At 44.2% G+C, this 22,640-nt stretch overlaps 1 protein-coding gene across 2 annotated transcripts in view; it reads left to right on the forward strand.

Moving 5' to 3' along the window:
- The window catches only part of IGDCC3 (immunoglobulin superfamily DCC subclass member 3), a 123,499-nt gene that overhangs the window by 94,186 nt on the left and 6,673 nt on the right, over positions 1 to 22,640 (forward strand). For both annotated transcript variants that reach the window (XM_087941298.1, XM_087941297.1), the window contains exons 8-11: positions 12,294 to 12,541; positions 15,691 to 15,855; positions 18,484 to 18,672; positions 21,118 to 21,222. In XM_087941298.1, coding sequence (XP_087797424.1) covers positions 12,294 to 12,541; positions 15,691 to 15,855; positions 18,484 to 18,672; positions 21,118 to 21,222 — 707 coding nt within the window. The remainder of the gene's footprint in view (positions 1 to 12,293; positions 12,542 to 15,690; positions 15,856 to 18,483; positions 18,673 to 21,117; positions 21,223 to 22,640) is intronic.

Consider the following 22,640-nt stretch of genomic DNA (forward strand, 5'->3'; position numbering starts at 1 on the left):
GGATCAAATTTCTTTGCAGTCATCTCATTGTTAGTACTCTCTCTGAGAGCTCTTGAGGCCACTTTGGGGTTTGTTTCTCTGTGCCTTCGTGGCCACCTGAATCAGAGTGCATTACTCTAGATCAGGTTATGTTGAGCCCACTGAAGAGCAGATTCCAGGTTATCTGATGGCATTGGAGTTTCACCTAAGCATTTGAGAAGTAGGGGTGTTGACTCTCGGATCTTCTCCATGATCTGCCCATAACCTCTCTGTGGAGATTTTTAATCATCCAGGTTATAGTTGTCTCAAAGGTGCTTTTTCAAATGGCAACTGGACTGTTGTTGTTGTGGTTTGTTGGTGGCAGTCTCTGAGAGCAAGGACTCGGATGAGGGGCCTGCGTGTGATGCAGGGATGGGGCCAGGGCTATCGGAGAGTGGGGTGCTGCCAGGTCGTGGAGTCTGGCAGCAGTGACGAAGAGGACCTGGGGAGCCTGTGCTCAGTGCTGAGGGCTGCTCGAAAGAAAGAGCAGCTGAAGCAGCATGGGTGACTTGGGAGTAAGGCTGGAAGGTGGTGGCCCCTCCCATAAGGGATAAAAGCCAGCCTTCGGGGTTGGCTTCTTTGCAGGAAGAAAAGAAGTTCTTCCTACTCAGAGTTCTTGTGGAAGCCCTGATTGCTCCGGTTTGTTTTTTGAAACTTCTGGCTTTGGATATTTAGCTGCAATTGGTCTTTTGTTCTTGGCAGCCTTTTGCAACCTTGAAAGGGCTTGCTCTTATCTGGGACAATTAGTTTTGAATGACTCGTGGCTGTGAATGCACAGGATTCACAGCTCCTCATTAAAAAGGTTTGCTTTTGTACATACTTTGTGTTTGTTTGATTTGAACAAGGCTTGGGTCACAACAGTTGTTGTTTTCCTTGAGGAAGAAGTAGAAGACATTTTGCTTCTCATCCAAGAAAGCTTCATGGGTTCTGGAAGGATGGTGGGAGTTATGGAGAGATTTGTTCTGACAGGATGGGAGTGGTAGATTGGAAGGACCGTAATTTTTGGCAGTCATCCGGACATTAGCACTCTTCCTGAGAGCTTTCGAGGCCACTTGGGGAGATTATCTGTGCCCTCAGGGTCACCTGAATCAAAATGATTGTGGAATCAACCAATCAAGAGGAACCAGTTGCCTTTTGAAAAAGAAAAAGAAGCAACTTTGAGAGAACTATGACCTGGATGACTGAGAATTTCCACAGACAACTCAAGTGTGAAATCCAGAAGTCCCTCTTAGTTTTCTTCTTTGCTGAAAACAATTGCCAGAATTTCTCACTCATCCAAGTGAGAACAGTAAGAACCTTTGAATCATGCCCATGTCAACATCCAGATCGAGAATCCAATAAAACTCCAGGTTCATTCCATTTCTGAAAATCTTAGTGTTTAAATGAATACACCTTGTGGTAATGTCAAAGCAAAACTAACCCTGAAGTTCCCAGGCACAAGTTCATAGAATTTAACAATAATTTCCCCAACCAAACCCTCAAGCTCTCACATAGACCATGTAAAGAAGTTCACTCTGTTATGGAGCCATCTGCTTCAACTCCACACCTGCTATGATGTCCTTGAAAAGGTTTCAGGCTCTCACGGTCTTCAGCAGAATCGTAAACGTTTCAATTCTCCATTCTAACACATTCTAACGCAACACCCGGTGCTCCACTCTAATGGCAAGTTGAAAGGAAGAGGCACATAGCTGCCAAAGTTTCATCCTTGACAACCCATCTCTTAAGGCCTTCAAGATTGTTGTTGTTAGTTGCGAAGTCATGTCCGACCCATCACGACCCCATAGTCAACGTTCCTCCAGTCCTTCCTACCATCCCCAGAGTCCATTTAAGCTCACGCTGACTGCTTCAGTGACTCCATCCATCCACTTCATTCTCTGGTGTCCCCTTTTTCTTCTGTTGCCTTCAATCTTTCCCAGCGTTAGGCTCTTCTCTAGTAAGTTCTTCTCATTAGGTGGTCTTCAAGAGACGGTTGTGTAATTCTCTTGGCCATCATACAAGGGTGGCATTAGCCATTGCTTTCTCACACCCTTTTTCAATTTCCTAGTGTACCCAGTTGGCCTGGATTGCCCTGGTGATGTCCTATCCCTAATTACTCCAGCGTTGCTTGGCTTTTCAAAATCTGCCTAAGTGATGACTAGATTTGCTCTCTGTATAAGTAAAAAAAAAAACAAAGGCACTGAGCCACTCCAAAAACTAAGCCCTGTCCACACTTGTGATGGTTTTTGGTTCCTTCCAAGGTTACCAGCAGCATTTACTCATCAAAACCTTGCCAACCCTTGGTTGAAGCCTCCATGTGTGAATAGGATTCCTTTCAGCAATGAAAGCTATCTTCTGTCTCTCCTTCTCTCTTTCTCTGCCCTGTTTCCCCCACCCTGGCTTACACGCTTTGCACAGCCGAGTGTGAATCACCAAAAGGACAGCCTTCTGTGTTTGTCAGCATTGTTGCACACCAGCTAAATGCAGGATCGATCTGGCTTGCTGGTCGTGCCTTTAGCAACTGGAGCATTAAAAAAAAAAAAAGCAGTCCAGCGTGTGTTGGCTTTGCTGTCTGCGAGTGCCTTAACCAGTCTGGCCTTGATAGCGAAATTTGGAGAGAGAACAGATGTCCCAGCCTTTCATTCATCTCAGGCAGCTGCCGCAGAAGGAGCATTGATCTTCCTCTTGTGAAGCTTCTTGTCGCGTACATGCAGTAACATCTGGCTCTCCTTGGCCTCTCATTTTCTTTTCTTTTTTCTTTTTTCTTTTCCTTTCCATCTTTTTTGCAGAAGGAGGAAGTTTCTTCAAGCCATTTAGGAAGTGGAAGGGAAGGTAGTGCTTCCTGACATTGGGAATCTTCCAGATGGATAGTTGCTAGCCTTCTCATCAAAACCCAACATTTAACTCCTCTGCTATTTTCTCCCTTAGTCCGTGTATAGGTCATCTTCGACGGACAACCGTTCGTTTAAAGGCTGCTCAAAGTTACAACAACGCTGAAACCATTTTTCACAGATATGACTGATACAGCATCACCGTGGCAGAATGAGACAACTCACCATGGCCACCTTGCTGTGACCAATTCGCCCTGGTCAACTCACCATGGCCAACTCGCTGCAGGACAATTTAACAATTCTATTTAATTATTTAAAATAAAAAGATCATGGTCATCAGCAAACAACCCATTAATTTAATCACTGATAACTTACTTCGGAAGGAATACCAGGAGAAAAAGTTGAAAGAATCACGTACCTTGGTTCTAATTTACATGAAAGCTGGGACATTCTTCAAAATGGAAAAGGTCTCCTGCAGTCACGACACAAGCCTAAGATTGAAAATCAGGCTTGTCAGATGCTGCACCTTTTCTATCCTGCTCTACGGAGTGGAGAGTTGGTCTCTGACAGAAAGCCACTTGAAGAGACTAGAAGCTTTTGAAATATGGATTGACAGGCGGCTGTTACGTATAAGCTGGATTGACAAAATCAGAAATGAGGAGGTGAGTAAGCCGCCTGGGAAAGCCGAGAGAAATCATCAAAACCATTGAAAAGTGAAAATTAGAATATTTTGGACATGTGACGAGACACCTCCCTTTCAATACATTGAAATCTAGTACATATTGCCAGATTTTTGCAAATAGTTTTGACTGCCCAGTAAAACAAACTAAGGAACAATGGTAACCAAACTGATCAAGTTGCATGAAGAGAGTCTTCATGTGGATGGAACTTGCTGGCCCTATTTGCACCCCACTAATGATGTAACCCCACCTCCCTTCTGTCCCGCTTTCAGCCTTCCAATGTGTGAGCCATAATGGTGGGTGAACCCCAGAACGATAATAGAGACAACCTTGCTAGAGAAGTCCCATTTTTATGCGGCGTCTCTAGGATCTCCTCTTGATCCGGTTACTCTTTAAGTTGGTGTTCCGTATTAACAGGCTTGAAACCCTGCATTCCCATTGGTCCGCTTGAACTGCTACCTGATTGGTCAGCTTGGACGGTTGTGATTGGCTCGCTAAGAGTCTGCCGCGATTGGTTAAATCCAAACGCGGGAGACTCAAAGCAGCGTCATTGGCCACCTAGCCTCGGCAAAGCTCTATAAAAGAGCCGCCGGTGCTTCTATTCCCCCAGTCTGGTTTACCCTACTGATAAAGAGCTGTTGTTACCGAACCGAGTCTCTCGTCTCTGAACGCCATCCTCCCGAACTTAACAGTTGGCTTACTGGAAGAATTTAATTTAAGTTTAGTTTAAAATGGAGTTTAAAATGGCAAAGTCAATTAAGCTGGCTTTTTAGCTTACACAGCACTGAACCTTGATCAGGCCAGTACAATGTTGCTTGAGATGAGTGGATGGTCATTCTAAGACCGTGTTTTTTCAACCTTAGTAGCTTCCAGATGGGTGGACTCCCAATTTCCAGAGTGGTGGCTGGGGAATTTTGGGATTGGAAGTCCAACATCTGAAAGCTGCCAAGGTTGAGAATCACTGGTCTAAGAGAGGAACATTGAAGAGCATTATTCGTGGAGGTTTTCTTCACCAGGTTCCCTCACCCTGAAGTGTGGAGCATAAGAATGCAAGATGTACCAACAGAGGAGAATATTTTTAATCCAGAGTCTAAACGAGGGGTCCTTGATGCTCGGTGGTTTTCTTGCAGATGTCTCATTCCCAAGCCATGCGACATCATCAGTGCTAGTAGGATTTGGGTAGCGGTAAATCCCGCTCCCTACTAACACTGATGATATTATCTAGCTTGGGAATGAAATGTCTGCAAGGAAACTACCAAGCTCGGGGAGCACCGAAAGACCCCCGGAAGGCCAGACGTGCTTCTTGGAACAAGTTGATGTCTTCCTCGTTATCTACTGTACCATTTTCAGTTGCTCACTCCGCTCCCCGTGGGGAGCCATTCACAAGCCCGTTCATTACAGGGTGTGATTTCCTGGACTTCTCCAAAACTGCTTGCAACGTTTTCCAAACCTTTGGGGTTTCCACTGGGACGCACAGTGTGGAAAGGTGTGACATTTTCCTGTTCTCTTGCCAGGTTTGCGTACGGATCTTCTTGGTTGGGGGACGGCAGAGGGCGGGGGGCAGGTGACAGCCGACAACCCCCCCTTCCTTTCACAGCCACATGCGTAGGCTTCATGGCTTTGTCATATTTTATCACCCCTGCCCCTCCCTCCCTTCACCCCACCCCACCCTCCCTCAGCCTCTTTACATAGAAACTGTTTCACACATGTGCCAGATGGAGCCTGCACATAAATTAATCCTGGCTGATTGCAAAAAGCTTGACATGAGGACTGCTATTCTCTGCCTTCCCTGGGGTGTTTTGCTGTGACCCACGAGAGGGAATTAATGTTTGCTGTTGCAAAGGGGGAGGGCACACCGTTGACTCTTCCCCCCACTTTTTTCAGTGTGCATGCGTGTCTGTGTGTGTGTGTGTGTGTGTTTCTATGCTAAGGGCTACCTTTGCTCTTTGAAAAAGACAAGGGAGAAACCATGATGAAGAGCACATCTGATTTTATGGCATTTACCCTACACCAAAACAATTAGCGTTCACTATAGGCAGGATACTTGACAATTCAAGAATTGTTCTTCACAATTCTCTCTTTTGCATCACATGAAAAGAGGTTGGGGACAAGTTTTTTTGAAAACATGAACATTAGAATAACAGAGTTGGAAGGGACCTTGGAGGTCTTCTAGTCCAACCCCCTGCTTAGGCAGGAAACCCTATACCATGTCAGACAAATGGTTATCCAATCTCTTCTTAAAATCTTCTAACCCTAACCCTATTTCTATTTGTAAATTGTGTTGCATGCTTAGGGAAAAAGCCTATGGCTTTTACAAGCCTCAATCCTGTGCTTCATTTCAGTGAAGATCCTGGCTTAGCCCCCCTCTGGCATGCTGGGAGAATCTCCCCATTTTGCAAAAGTTTGTATAAAGTCAGGGATGAGAGTGGAGCTTTGGGATGCTCCACCTCCAGAGTCACGATTTCTTCTCAGGATTAGCGAATCAGGCAGGACGGTCAGCATTGAGCACAAAGGCTCATCCTGTTAGGTGGCATCTACTTCCAGGTTAACCGCCTTCCCTAAGCCTATGGCCTTCCCGATACGCTTGACTTCCAACTCTCAAAAGCCCTCAGCAGTAGCAGGTCAAAATGGCTGTCTCCTTGGCTTCTTGACATGCTTTAGTTCTTGTCATGCCCTAGTCAGAGTCTGAATCTGAGGAGGAAGACGAACAGATGACAGGGAGTGCTGTGGAGGAAACTGGGGAAAGGCAAGGTCAGGCTGGGAAGAGCAGGGAAGAGGTAGAACAAGAGAGGGGGGGTTCAGAGGAAGACCCAGGCCCACCCACCCCTTTTTCCTAGGGCACGCATGGAAGAACGGAGAAGAGAACAACTTGGGTTGCAAGGCTTACGAGGGAGGAAAGGGCTCCGATTCCCATCGCAAGGCATGCCTGGGAAGGGAGTTTAAAGGAGAGGCAGTTGCAAACTGCGTTTTCCGGGAACAAACGTTGAGTTTATCTAAATGTTGGCTGCTGTTATCTGCGTTCCTGGAATCCTCTCAACTGGTTTGATTTACTGCCGTGTTATTTCACTTCTGGAACTCCTTATCGTGCCCTGCTGGATTTATTGCCTTATCTTGCTTTGTTGGATTTATAGTGTAAAGTTTTCTGTTTACAAGTTTTGAACTAGAATATCTGCAGCCAAAGGCTGTTGCAGGTTCCTGGGAGAGTTGTTCTCCAGACCGGAAGGTAATGGAACACTGGAGGCAAATTGGAGCTAATAATGGGATCCCTACTTATTATCTGGCTGGGTTGTCTTTGTGCCATGCCCTGGATCATCACAGTCGTGTGAAAACCTGATGCAACAATGACTTGGGTCTTGCCCCTCCAGTGTGTGTTCTTCTTCCAAAGTTGCTACTATCATTTTAACAGAACATCAGGCTTGGAAGAGACCATGGAGGTCTTCTAGTCCAACCCTCTGCTCGAGCAGGAGACCTTATACCATATCAGACAAATGGCTGTCCAATTTCTTCTTGAAAATCTGCAGTGATGGAGCATTCACAACTTCTGAAGCAAGTTGTTCCACTGGTTATTTGTTCTCACTGTCAGGAAATTTCTTCTTAGTTCTAGGTTGCTTCTCTCCTTGATTAATTTCCATCCATTGCTTCTTGTCCTGCCTTCTGGGGTTTTAGAGGATAGGTTGACCCCCTTCTTTTTTGTGGCAGCCCTTCAGATATTGGAACACTGATATCATATCACCCCCTAGTCCTTCTTTTCATTAAACTAGACATACTCAATTCCTGCCACAGTTCTTCATATGTTGTAGCAGCAGTCTTCTCGAAGATCACGCAGAAGCAAAAGAACAACTTCTGAAAAATAGCGTAAGCCACCTTTGCATCCTCTGTTTTAGGAGATCCCTGGTGTTGCACTCACCTGGATTAAGAAATTGTCCCCATCCCTAACATCCTCCACCTTCTGATTTTTGGAAAAGCGGGAGTTTAATCAGATGCACCAGATCTGGGACATCCCAGAGATGCTTTTGGCCACTTTGCTAAAATCATCCACCTCAGTAGCCAAACTTAATCTGGATGCATCCAATACCCACTACGGTGCTGGACATTTGCAGAGCAGGACAGGATGGTGTTGAACAAGGCAAACGTGATTATGTGGAACTAGGAGCCTAGGAAGAATTTGTGCTGATCTGGTAGTTTGTTTATATCATGTATTGCTCAGTTATTTATATTCTCCTTAAACGAGCAATGGGAATTCCACATTATATTTACTTTATTGATTAGCTTTTCAACCGTATCATCAGACAATAAATATTAACTTGACTGCTTCTGTTCCACAATTGCTGGCAGGGTTCAGATAACTTGCTTAATCCTAAGCCTGTGAGAAACAAATAGTGGTGCTTTATTCACTTAGTATGCTCTGCCCAACAAATAAACCAGATAACAGCTTAAAATTATAGCATGGTTCACACCACAAACCGAAATACAAACTGTTCAGCACCATTTAGCCAAGTCTTGTTTGTTGAGTCCAGCCAAACTGGCCGCTAGTCCTTCAATGTAAACCAGACTAAGAATCTAAAACCATGCAGGCTAAACTATGTTTTTATAAAACTACTAGCTCGATACCTATGCTTTCGTATGAAACTATGTGGTCAGGCTTAGTTTTGGGGGAGGAAAATAAAGGGGGGGGGGAATTTTGCTTCTGTCTACCAGCATCCATCGGTAGTCATCTGGCTAGAGTTGAGGGCCGTTTGGAAACTGAAACAGTATTTACTGTGTGAGCAAGAAGGAGACAGCAAGGAGCCTGGGCGTGGCTTAGTTCAACTATTCTGTACTAAAGCTGCTTGGTGGTCTGAAACTGAAACTCCTCTCCTCTGCTTGTGTTTTGCATTTGGAGCAGATTTCTTTTCAGGTGGGGAGGAGGAATATCACTCCTTAGCATCAGAGCATGTTAATAATAATAAACACTCCTCTCTCTCTCTCTCTCTCTCTCTCTCTCTCTCACACACACACACACACACACACACACACACACACACACATTATCTTCATGAGAGTTAGATGTGGTCTTGTCTGAAATAGTAACAGCAATAGCATTTAGGCTTTACAGACACACTCTGGGAAGTTTACGATGTAGCAGCATTATTTGCATGTTGCCCCTAACAATCTGGGTCCTCATTTTACCAATCTCGGAAGGATAGAAGGATGAGTCAACCTTGAGCTGGTCAGAACTGAACTCCAGACTATGGGCAGAGTTTTCCTGCAATGCTACGCTTTAATACTGCATCACCAGGGCTCTTACATATTTTCTTGGGTTACAGTTCTGGCCCTAACTGAGCGATTTTTTAATCTGACTCTTTCCTTGGGAACTGCTGTTTCTTCAGTCCTTCAAGGCTTTTCCCTCTGTCCACTGGGTTGGCAAAGTGATGTTCGTAGCAAGACCTAATAGTACCAGATAGTTTGGGATCAATTATGCAAAAAACCCCACAAACCCTCTTGATCTTTTAAAATATTGATATGAATTATTCACACGCCTGTGCATTCGCACATGAAAAAGCATGCCTTTCTATTTGTCCTGAACCCAAAATCAGCTATTTCTAATTGGGAAAGTAAACTGAAGTGTTAAAAGAGAGAAAAATTACATGTTCACACTATGTCATTCTTTACTTTATCACTTTCTGTAACTTCTGGGTGCAATTCAAGGGATTGCAAACACCTTTAGAGCCCTTCGGGGCATAAGTCCAGGTTACTTAAGGGAGCATCTCATCGCATTGGGATTGGCCCACCCTACCCATGCTGACAGAGGAGAGATACCATGAGCCCCCTTGGCCAAGGAATTCCAGGTGGTGAGGTCCAGAAGAGCTTTCTCTGCCACTGCACCTACCTTTGGAACAACTTGTCCCTGTACACACACACACACACACACACACACACACACACACACACACACACACACACACACCAGTGAGGCCCATTCCACCTATCCAGTGAGGCCCATTCCACCTATCCTAAATGCCTGACTCTACCAGTTGGTTTTGGCGCTCCAACGGAGGAGTTTCACATGCGGGGGTGGTGGTTGATGGATTAACAATATATTGACTATTAAAGCAGCCATGTCTATCTTCAGTTTCTCGTTTTTCAGGAGCCTGGAAAAATGTGGCTGTTTTAAAGAGGTGCTGAAATGGAATACCGCTTTTGAATCATTCTGAACAGCCTGGTTTACTTTATTTCTTTATACATTCAGATTCATGCTACTCCCTCTCATTCTACTGTTCTCCCCTCCCCGCTCATCCTACTCCCTCCCCCCCCCCCATCTTTTAGTTGGAAAGTAGCATTTGAGTCTTTGTAGTATTTTATTTATGTCTTTTAGGTTTGGTATAGTTCATGCCGTCTTCAAGATTGTAAGCCACTCAGAGTTACCCAGTGGCAAGAAGGGCAGCCAATAAATTTTACAATAAATGAATAAAAAGTTCTTCCCCTATCTGATTTTTTTCATTCTAGCCAAACCCGAAGAGCTCTCCGCCATCCTTTAACAAAGAGATTGTATTCAGCCATTATTAAGCATTTAACTTTATATTACCATAAAAATGGACAACCACTTTAACAAATTGACTATTAAAGCAGCTATGTCTTTGTTTGGGTTCTCATTTTTCAGGACCTTGGGAAAAAAAGAAGATATATGGCTGTTTTAAAGAGGTGCTATAGTGGAATACCACTTTGGAATCATTCTGAACAGCCTGGTTTATTTTATTTCTTTATATATTCAGATTAATGCTGCTCCCTGCCACCTCTAAGCACTCAGCAACAATTATGCTACGACAGGGTGTAAGACTTGCAAATTACATTATGCATTTTTCACTGAACAGCTGCGAAGGAGCTGGAGTGAGCTCAGCCCATTTTAATTCTAACTTCTCAATTGCCCAACTCATGCAGTCTGGGGAGAAACGGGGTTGGGATAATGGATCATACAATGGCTGGCAATCTCCAGCAAAATGTTTGCTCGTTGTCACTCAGATCAGTTCATGATATACTGAACCTAGGAGTCACTTGAGTTGGAGGGCTATAGAAATGTAATAAATAAACCCGCAGAGTTTCAGAGGGGTCTCCAGAATCTAGCCAAAAAAATCAGGAGGGCCCCAAGAGTCTACCCACTTTTGTGTACAACACACACAAAAAGTTGAAGCAGAGCATCATCATTCAACTGCATCATCTCAACATTTTTGTGCTCAACTTAAAATTTGTCCTAACTGAGAGATTTTCTTTGCTCTGCTTTTCCTGAGGGGGCGGAGAGAGAGGAGGAGGAGAGAGAGAGAATATTATCTGGGATACTGATGATTACTATAAAGAATATTGGAAGGCATTGCTTTATATCATTTTTTTGTTCCTTTTTTCTCCAACTTGTTTTCTTTTCTTCAACTCTTTGCTTTCTTTCTTTTTATTTATTCTTCCTTTATATTGGCTTGCATTAGTTTTTATCTTTTTGTTTACAAGTTTTAAAGATGGATAGATGAAGGTAGGTAGGATAGATAGATAGATAGATAGATAGATAGATAGATAGATAGATAGATAGAGAAAAATAATGGATGGAGAGATGTATGAGATGATAAATGGATAGGAAGAGATGGATGGATGGATGCCGGCTAAATATAACTTCACTTCATTATAACCGTTAGGAATGTAAGTCACCTAACAGTTATTTGAGTTGGAAATATATAAACTAGGATAGACATTTTAATATTATGTCTTCAAGAGAATGTTAAAACTGTAATTGGGTGTGGTTTCTCAAATAGCCATAAGATGGAGCCAGAAACCTGGGTTGTTTAGTCTCAGAAGAAAGTCTCAGTGAAGTGAATGAGTCTCTGTTTCCTTCTGTTGGAAAGAGTTGCCGTTCCTCCTAATGACTGTTACTGATCATTGATGTAAGTCTGTTACTGAACTGTTTTTTGATACTGGGCTTTGATACTTGGATTATCCCTGAACTGAAAACTGACTGCTTTACCTGTGAATGACTTGGACTGCTTATCTTGGGCTGTGCTTAAAACGTTTATTGGAAGTAAAAACCTACTTTTACTGTACAGTGTAACTGTGTGCTGTGTGTGTATTATTCTTCACTACTCTCACTACGTCTCCCTGTATGCGCTCATTCTCCTAACGGGGAATTACCTCAACACTAACTATCAATTACCATGAGTGTCAGTTTCAGCAAAGCTTGATTGGTAATTTTCTGAGGGGACCTTGGTGCTCTCTGAGCTTGGCTGTTTTCTTGCAGACGTTTCATCACCCAAACTAGGTAACATCATCATTGCTAGCACAGCGCTACTTACTAGCCTTGATGTTACCAGTCGTGAAATATCTGCAAGAAAACAACCAAGTTCAGAGAACACCAAGAACTTTTCATTTCAATCCCAAGCTACAAATATCCTCCTTTATTAGTAAGTTTCTATCCACCGGAAATGGAGAAAGCCTTTTTTTTTTTCTGGGTGTTGTTTGCAAAGAGGATCTCCTTCTTCTACTCCTGCTCATTTCCTCTCTTTCCTTCAACATAATCCACTTGCTTTGGGGGGTCCGAGTTTTCACACTCAGCAAGATAAAGCCATTTGGGCTTTATCCCACCCTATACAAGACAAAGCGTGAAGGGAAGTCTCACCGAGGCAATCTAGACTTCCGTTGCACCCTTTTCAAACACTGAAGGATTAGCCTGGTCTGCGTGGGGCTGTGTGAATGGGGTCAGAGGAAGGCCGAGTCCTTAGCGGGGTTTGCTAGAAAATGCTAATCGTGCCTGGCTTGGTTGTTTCCCCTCCAGCACGCTCACCATCTCCAACATTGGCCAGACGGATGAGGCCATCTACCAGTGCATCGCTGAGAACAGCGCAGGCTCAACCCAAGCCGGGGCCCGCTTGACGGTGCTGTGGGCTGACCGGCTTCCGGGTCCTCCACAAGAAGTCAAAGCAGCTTCCGTCTCGGCTACCACCGTCCAACTGCTGTGGAGCGAGCCGCTGCAAAACACCAAGGAGATCATCGGCTACGTCCTGCACATCAGAAAAACAGCCGGTAGGAGTGTCCGAGAAGGGCCCGAGGCTGCTAATATTCGTGCTAGACAGAGAATCCCTTTTCTTGCGCTTCCGACTCTCTCAAGCAGAGGGTTGGCAGTTATATTGTTTTTCCAAGGGGAAGAGGTTATGGGAGACCTGCTCAAGGGTGGAGGGTCATTGATGGAATGATGAGGGGCTTAAGGGAGATGCAAACTGTCCTATTTTGCATTGCACCATCTAGCAGTTAGCATTTCCATGGGATAGAATACAGAACAGCATAAAACAGAACAGCATAGAACACAAAACAGATCACAGAATAGAGTACAGTAGAGCAGAGCAGAAGAGAAGAGAACAGTGGTGGCTAACCTTTTGGGGCTCCTGTGCCAAAACTTGTGTGTGCACTTGTGTGCACACGCTTGCATGTCAGCACCCAGAAGGCAATGCGCATGCCTGCGCACTTCCCCCCTCTGCCCCCTTACATGCACTGCGCTTCCCAGCTGATTTTCAGCCCGTTTGAGAAAAGCCTCTGCAGCCCGAAAAATAGGCCCATTTCATCACTTTCAGTATTTCTGGAAATACGGGAGTGACGAAACAGCCCTATTTTTCGGGCTGCATTCCTCAAGCCTCTGGGAGGCCGAAAAAGGCCTCAAACAGGCCAAAAATCAGCTGTGAGGCGGCACATGCATGCGCAGTGAGGTAAGTTTGCCGGCGGCTTGCGTGCCAGCACAAAATGTCTCTGTGCCATAGGTTTGCCATCACGGGAATAGAATATAGAAGAGAAGAAAAAAGAATAGAAATAGAGAATAGAATAGAATAGAATAGAATAGAATAGAATAGAATAGAATAGAATACGGAATACAATAGAATACAGAATAGAATGTAGAATAGTATACAGATTAGAATACAGCATTCAATTCAATTCTTTATTGGCCAAGTGTGATGAATTAAGGCCAAGATTTTTGGGTAAAATGCCTTCTAGGAAACTTTTGAAAACCAGGAAGCGAGGGCAGCCGGGAGAGGTACAGAAAAATAGAAAAGACGCAGAGGGACTTGCATATCACCTTCAGCAAGAAAATTAGCAGACAAAAAATGCTACCTGGAGAACTTTCAGGCAAAGAGCAGTTCTTGGTATCCTGAAAATAAGGGAGAAAGAACTAGAAATATATATATATCTTTTTAAGAAATTGTAATGGCAGACTTCAGCAATGTGTTGATTGATCTCCTTCTATTGGGTGAAACAGGAGGATAAGATGGATGGATGGATGGATGGATGGATGGATGGATGGATGGATGGATGGATGGAAAGCCATCCTGAGAACTCTAATTCAGATGTACATTGTGCAAGAATCCCTTGTTTTCAAATATCACCCTTACTCCTTGTTTCTCCTTGTCTTACTGCTCAAGCAGCGGGTTGGACTAGAAGACCTCCCAAGGTCCCTTCCAACTCTGTTATTTTATGTTCCCGGCTCCTCTTTTTACAGTCTAGAGGCAGAGACATTTGCAAGATTCCTCACTTTGGTCCACGTGATGAAAGCAGGATCCTGCCATCACCCCACAGTCCTCGCCCCCCTCTTTTTAATGGGTGTGCAGTGTCGTGACGCCCACACGAAAGGGGTGTCACGTTTGTGCAACAGTTTGTGTCTTCGTTCGCCATTTTTAGCCCCTCTTTAGTGAGTCAAAGAGTTCAGTGGGTCCTTCGCCTTTCATACCAGTTCTTTCTTCCAGGTAAAACGTAATTGGCTTGGCTGCGTGCAGCATTAGCCTCACGTTAGTTTTATCTGAAGTCCTTGACTTACAACAACATTTGAGTGCAACATTTCTGTGGTTAAGCAAGACAGATCTTAAGGGCGTTTTGTCCCATTTTACGACCTGTTTTTGCCACAGTTGTTCACTGACCCGCTGCAGTTCTTAAGTTAGTACCACGGTCGTTAAACGGATCTAGCTTCCCCATTGACTTGGCTTGTCCGAAAGTCCCAAAAGGGGAATCACATAATCTTGGGACACTGCAACAAGTCGTCAATACGAGTCAGTTGCCAAGCGCCTGAATTTTGATCGCGTGACCAGAGAGGGATGCTGCAATCCGTAAGGGTGAAAAACGGTCATAGGTCACTTTTTAACGATGCTGTTGTAACTTTGAACAGTCACTGGATAGACTGTTGTAAATCAAGGACTATAATTAATGATTGCGTGGGGGGGGGGGCTTTGGTAAACTACAGGCTTTGGGGGAAGAGAAGTAGCTAGATAACTAATCGGTTTATTTGCAGTGTTTCCTTCTATTTTGTCTTTAAGGGCAGGCTTTCTCCCTGATTTTACCCTTCCTTGGGAAGGATAATGAAGGCAGATAGGCTCAAAGACATCCCATTTTGCTCAGGAATAGGATTAGGTGTTTGAACTCTCTTTCCCCAGTCTTAAATTTAGCACTCTCTTTGCCATGTAAGCCGCTTTGAGAATCTAAATGAATTAGGAGTGTGTGTGAGAGAGAAGTGGGGAGGGAAGAGAGACAAGAGAAGGAGAACAGAACACAAGAGAAAAGGGGAGAGAGAGAGAGAGAGAGAGAGAAATAGAAAGCAAGCAAGAAGGAAATATATTGGAAGTTTTGGCCATGCCTGACATCTAGAGGCAAAATACAACATGTCGTGGCTTTTGGTTTTTGGTTTTTTTTTTGACACCGAGCCTCCCTTAAGAAGGAAACTGGCAGGCAGGTTGGAGATCAAAGAGAGAGATTCCATCTCCAATAAATAGAAATTAAGAACTGGCACTTAATTCTAAGCAATGCTCTGGCCTGAGTTCTCAAAATGCCGTAAGGACACTGAGGCAGATCTATAAGGCTCCTGGGTGCAATCTGACGATCTGCAGCACCTTTCTTCCAATTGGTGGCTCCCTGGACACCTCCCTCCCTCCCTCCCTCCCTCCCTTCCTTCCTTCCTTCCTTCCTTCCTTCCTTTTCTTCCCTTCCTCTCTTGTCCTTCCTTCTTTTCTTTCCTTTCCTTTCCTCCCTCCCTCCCTTCCCTCCTCTTCCTTTCCTGTCTTGTCCTTCTTTCCTTCCTTCCCTTCCTCTCTTGTCCTCCCTCCCTCCTTCTTCTCTCTCTCTTCCTCTCTCCCTTCTCTCCCTCCCATCCCTTCCTTCCTATTCATTCCTTCCTTTGTTTCATTCCACTTGTATTTCAGACCCCATGGAAATGGAATATCAAGAGGCCGTCAGTAAGAGCACCTTCCAGCATCTGGTGACAGACCTGGAGCCTTCCACAAGTTACAGTTTCTACATAAAAGCCTACACCTCTCGTGGGGCCAGTAAGGCCTCTGACGTCGTGCTGGTGAGCACCCTGGGAGAAGGTAAGAAGAATCCACTTCAGGTTCAAAGGTTCTGCAGAGGGAATATTGCACAGTGCTGGAGATCAAAACCACCTCGGCTTTGTGAACGTCCCAATTTCAGTGCTGGATGGGTGGGGGAAGAGTTTGATCAAAGTCTTCTAGTAGCCCTTGACTTACGACCACAGCTGAACCCTTGATTTCCATTGTTAAGTGACTGTGATCCCATTTACAATCTTTCTTGCAACCGTCATTAAGTGAATCACTGCAGTTGTTGAGTTGGTGACATGATTGTTAAGTGAAGCTGGCTTTGGCTTTGCTTGCCAGAAGGTTGCAACAACGATCCCATCATCTGGGGATACTGCAACCATCATTGACAGAATGAATGAATGAATGAATGAATGAATGAATGAATGAATGAATGAATTCTTTATTGGCCAAGTGTGATTGGACATACAAGGAATTTATCTTGGTGCAAATGCTCTCACTGTACATAAAAAGAAAAGATACATTCGTCAAGAATCATAAAGTACAACACTTAATGATAGTCATAAGGTACAAATAGGCAATCAAATCAAATTATACTAGGAAACAGTCAGTATAAATCGTAAGGATACAAGCAATAAAGTTACAGTCATACAGTCACAAGTGGGAGGGGATGGGTGATAGGAACAATGAGGACATTAATAGTGATAGTAATGCAGACTTATGGGACACGGTGGTTCAGTGGCTAAGACGCTGAGCTTGTCAATCAGAAAGGTCGGCAGCTTGGTGGTTCGAATCCCTGGTGCCGCGTAATGGAGTGAGCTCCTGTTCCTTGTCCCAGCTTCTGGCAACCTAGCAGTTCGAAAGCATGTAAAAATGCAAGTAGAAAAATAGGGACCACTTTGGTGGGAAGGTAACAGCGTTCCACGCGCCCTTGGCATTTAGTCATGCCGGCCACAAGGACCATGGAGACGTCTTCGGACAGCGTTGGCTCTTCGGCTTTGTAATGGAGATGAGCACTGCCCCCTAGAGCTGGAAATGACTAGCACGTATGTGCGAGGGGAACCTTTACCTCTTACCTATAATGCAGACTTTGTAAATAGTTGGACAGTGTTGTGGGAATTATTTGTTTAGCGGAGTGATGGCATTCAGGGGAAAAAACTGTTCTTGTGTCTAGTTGTTCTGGTGTGCAGTGCTCTGTAGCGTCATTTGTGTGTGTGGAAAATGGTCATAAATCGCTTTTTTTCAGTGCCGTTATAACTTTAAACGGTCACTAAGCAAGCAGTTGTGAGTCGAGGGCTACCTGCATTTGAGATAACCAAATTCTGTCCTTTGGCCAAAGTTTTTGGTTCTTCAGTCAGAACGCAGCAGGATTTGACAAGACTTTTAAAATCCTTCAAACCATTGACCCAAAGCCTTGGGAGTTCAGGACAGTAGCTTACGGCCCCATAAAGTTTCTCCTTTTGTCAGTTGTTGTTTTTTAAAGACCCTTTTCCCCCCAACTCCTTAAATCCTGCCGTTATGGATCTGGTAACAGGTTCATAAATCACAGAGGGCTCTGATGCTCCAAGCCAACCTTTCCTTTCCTCCCTGCCACAAGCTCTCACCTTTTCTTCTTTCTTTAAGTCATCTTTCCACTGGTGAAATAGAGTTAGGCCTTAGTTTCTGTAATGGATGAGCAAACCCAGTTAATCATTAGCTCAGCACCCCCATCCTAGCTTGATTTATGATTTGTGGTTCCACCTCTGGGCTTCCTTCAGATCAAGGGTGTATCCAAAGTAGCATCTGGAGGCTGTTGCTGATGTTTGAGGCATCAGGGATCCAAGTAATAAATCCATTTGCAAGCAAAGCTCCGAGGCAGGTGAATTCCTCAAAGAATAGCTTTATGGGAAACTAGCTTGATACCTGTGCTTCGCTACGAAACTATGTGATCGGGCTTAGTTTTGTGGGAGGAAAATAAAGAAAAAAAATTCTGCCTCTGCCTACCAGCATCCATCGGTATTCATCTGGCTAGCGTCCTGTCAGCGTGTGAGAGAGTTGAAGGCTGTTTGGAAACTGAAATATGGAAACTGAAGCAGTATTTGTTGTGTGAGCAAGAAGGAGACAGCAAGGAGCCTGGGTGTGGCTTAGCTCAACTGTTCTGGACTAAAGCCGGTTGCTGCTCTAAAACTGAAACTGAGACTCCTCTCCTCTGCTTGTGTTTTGCATTTGGAACAGATTTCTTTTCAGGTCAGGAGGGGGAGTAGAACTCCTTAGCATCAGAGCATGTTAATAATAATAATATAGGAAATACTAATGCTGTGATGGTCATTTAAAAAATCCTTTCTTAGTGAGCCACTAGAAGCCATGAGGAACATACGTGCCAAATTTCAAGTTTGTAGGCTTTACGGTTCTGGAGATTTTTTGATGATGCATGAGTGATATTTCACTTTTATATATATATATATATATATATATATATATATATATATATATATATAAAAGATATATATATATATATATATATAAAGAAGGATATATATATATATATATATAAAGAAGGATATATATATATATATATATAAAAAATATATATATATATATATAAGAAGATATAGGTACCATATTGGCCCATGTCTGGTGAAAACCAACTCACCCAACCCTTCTCTGCTTTCTGCTTCCTTTCAGTACCAGCGGTGCCTTCCCTCTTCATTAAAGTCCTCAACAGCACCGCCATTCAAGTCACATGGGAACCTTCCATCAAACTGGGCCAACATGAAGGGTTCAAACTCTTCTACCGCAAAGTCCATCTTCCACACTTCACGGGGCCCATGCTTCTGCCCAGCAACGTCACCTCTTGCAACCTTACTCATCTTGGTGAGTAGAGAGGAAGAATGTGGTAGACAAAGAGGGATGACTGGAGGCTATCCTCAAGCACCATGCTCTTGGGTAGATTGGTTGATGATTGATTATGTACCATCAATAGCACTAGCAATAGACTTATGTACCGCTTCACACTGCTTTACAGCCCTCTCTAAGCGGTTTACAGAGTCAGCCTCTTGCCCCCAACAATCTGGGTCCTTATTTTACCAACCTCGGAAGGATGGGAGGCTGAGTCAACCTTGAGCCTGGTGAGATTTGAACGGCCAAATTGCAGGCAGCCGGCAGTCAACAGAAGTAGTCTGCAGTACTGCACTCTAACCACTGGGACACCAAGGCTCAAGGCATTGTCATCTCTTAGGGACCTTGCAGATAGATTTTCTCCGTGGTGATCTGTCTCCAAGCTGATTGTCTACGGAGACATCTAGATCATGGCTGTCCCAAAGGTGTTTTTTCAGGAGGCAACTGGACTTTATTACCTTTGGGACTCCGAGCTGGTCCGTCAAGTCTTCCATTATTGCCTTCATGACATTTGTAACTGAGCCCATCAACCTTGTAGTTGGTTCTTCTCTTCTTTTTCCTTCCATTTTTCCCAGCATTATAGTCTTCTCCAGAGAGCTGGGTTTTTGCATTGCGGGTCTGACGTAGGATAATTCAATCGTGGTCATTTGTGCCTCAACTATGGGTTGATTTCAGTGGTGCTATTCTACTGGTTTGGCCCAGTTTCGGTGTACCTGTAGCACCGAAGCTCAGCCGAGACCGAACCGGTTCTCTCTGATGAGCTGCTGTTGGGCCCGCCTGCTCGCCTGGGCTCCCATACCGACCTTAATTCTCTGCTTTGGAAGCGCAGCTACTTTGCACAGCGCAGCCGATTGCCCCGTGGCAGCTGTTGAAGCTACAGGGATTGCAGGAGCTGAGTCGGAAAGCCTCTGTGCATGTGTAAAGTGCACGTTTGGCTGGCACATCCATGCGCAAAGTGCGTGTGCATGTACAAAGCACGCCCACCAAACTGGTGGTAAACCTCTTTGAAACCCACCGCTAGTTGATTTATTCAGATGCCTCAAGCCAAATATAATCCTTTTGCAAAGGAGAATAATGTATGAATATATCTATTCGGGGTTGAAATTTTGGGTTGGAGGAGTCCCTGCCTTTCGATTGGCAGAGGTTTCCTTTGGGGCTGACATCTGCAGAGCTACAGGTGGGTAGCCAGACATCTGCAAGTGACAATCCAGACTTGGAGAATCCCTATAAGTCACCCACAAGTCACACAGAATGAAAGAGGACTGTGTTGTAGGCTGGGCTATTTCCCATTTTGTGGGATTTGAATTTTGTGGTCAAATTTGGACAGCCTAATCTTGGGGAGGGGAATGGTCTATGGGGATTCTCGGTCATTCAGGTCATGGTTGTGCCAAAGGTGCTTTTTCGAAACTTTATTGTTTTTCCCTGAAGACATCAAAGTCCACATTGTGGACAGAAAGGGCCACAGGTTTGAAGGAGGGGTCAAAAAGTCCATCTATATTAAGATTGAACTATTCTCTCTCAATGAGGAAGGAGAGGGAATACGACACCATGTATCTCCTGTGTGCAACACAGTTCTTTCAGCAATTCCAAAAGGTTCCACACCCACTTGCACAATTCAGGTGACCCTGAGGACACAGATAAACCTCCAAGTGGCTTCAACGACTCTCAGAGAGAGAGAGTGCTAATGACCAGATGACTGCAAGGAATGTAAATCCTTCTGTTCTCCACCATTCAGTCAGAACTGAAGAAGCTTCTTGGATGAGAGGCAGAAATGTCTTCAAGGAAAAACAAGGAATTCCAGTTGCCTTTTGAAAAAGCACTTTTGGAAGTTGGGAAGGGGAATCCCCGAGATCCTTTGGCTAAAACATACGATGAATAATTGCAGGACCTGGGCATGGCTAGTCTAGTGGAGAGAAGGACCAGGTGAGACGGGATAGCAGTCTTCCAATTTTTGAGGAACTGCCACAGAAAGGAGGGCTATCAAGCTATTTTCCAAGGCATCTGAAGGCCAGACAAGGAATAATGGGTGTAAACTGAACGAGGAAAGATTCAACCTGGAAATAAAGAGAAATTTTCTGACAGTGAGAGCAATCAACCAATCAACAGAAGTTGCCTTTGGAAGTTGTGGGGGCTTCATCACTGGAAACTTTCAAGAAGAGAACTGGACTGCCATCTGTCAGAAATGGTGTAGGATCTCCTGCTTGTGGGTGGGTGGGGTTGGACTAGATGACCTACAATGCCCCTTCCAACTCTGATTATCTGTTATCTCCAAAAGGGGATATTCAAGACTAAAAGGTTCCCACTTCTGACACAGATGCCAAAATTATGGCGAGAAAGCAGCAGTGGGTTTGCCTTGCTCAGTGAACACATCCTTGTCGTTGATTGAACTAACATATCTCCCCTCTCTCCATGTTCTTTCAGATCCATCCGTAGTGTATGAAGTCAAACTGCTTGCTTACAACCAACATGGCGATGGGAACTCCACCGTCCGTTTTGTGTCCCTTCGAGAAACGGTTGAAAAAACAGGTGAGAGGCTCGACTCAGCCTGAGGGGCCTTGAGATTGTTTGCCTTAATGAATGAAAGGTGGGAAGAGCTGAGTGGAAAAGGGAGAAAGGACCCAAACACGATTGAAAAGATTATTTATAGCTTGATATATAATTTTATTGAAAAAGAATTTATACAGAATTTTAAAAATCTACAGGCACTTAAAAGTATGGAAAAGAAAAAGAAATACTAAAAGTTAAAAGAAAAGGAGGAAAAAAGGATCTTTAAAATTGACTTAGGCTCTTCTTTGTAGCAGCCACAGGCGTTCCTACTTTCCAAATATTATATCATTATTTCCTTCCGCTTATAAGCAAGCCTGTTTAATCAACAAATCCCAAGATCATTGATTCATTCATATCTGTCCATTTTCAACACAAAGGAAAAAAAAATCTAGAAAATGTGGCTCCCGTGTGTATCTTTTATATCCAATAGAAGAGAATGTCTGTAGCTCAGGGTTGAGTTGTGGAGTCCTTGGTGCTGAATTTGGTTGTTTGAAGGAGTTGCATCACCCAACTCATGAAACCCAACCATCATCAGTAATTGAGTGACCCCCCTGGTCCATGGACTAGCACTGGTCCACTACATGCCAGAAACCAGGCCTGGCAAACAAGTGAAACCCCACCTGTGGGATGCAGGCAGCCCATAAAACCACAGCTCCTCTGGACCATGGAAAATCTTCTCTCTACTGAACCAATCCCTGGTGCCCAAAAGGTTGAGAGCTGATGATTTGGGGGTTTATAAACAGGCAGCAAGCCCCACACTTACTCACACTGACGACATTACCTAGTTGGGTAATGAAACACCTGCAACCAACCAAGCTCAGAAGCACCGGGGACTGCACAATTCAAAGCCCCTCCTAAAACAAAAACCTGGCTTCAATTGTAGGGGTACCATCTTGTACTCAAAAGACTTAGATGTTCATTTCTCCCACCCCCCAAAAATGCCAGGAGCATCTGTAGGAATGGCAAGGTGTGGGCAAGAGAGATTATATGCCAGGGATGGCATCACATGTCTGACACGAATACCGTTATTCATATTCTAGATAGTCCTCAGCATACGACCACAATTGAGCTTCAGATTTCTGTGGTTAAGTGAGACATTTGTTAAGAGAGTTTTGCATGATTTTAACGACCTTTCTCCCCACAGTTGTTAAATGAATCATTGCCATTCATAAATTAGTAATGTCTGTGGAGATACTCAGTCATCCAGGTCACAGTTGTCCCAAAGGTGCTTTTATTTTAGTCAAGAGGCAACTGGACTTTCTGGTTTTTCTTTGAAGACTTTTTGCTGCTCATCCAAGAAGCTTCTTCAGCTCAGACTGAAGATAGATATCTATCCCCACCATCCAGTCAGAGATGAAGAAACTTCTTGGATGAGCAGTGAATCGTCTTCAAAGAAA

Source organism: Pseudonaja textilis, chromosome 13 (genome assembly GCF_049901715.1).
Source record: "Pseudonaja textilis isolate UNSWEBS1 chromosome 13, rPseTex1.2, whole genome shotgun sequence".
NCBI lineage: Eukaryota > Metazoa > Chordata > Lepidosauria > Squamata > Elapidae > Pseudonaja > Pseudonaja textilis.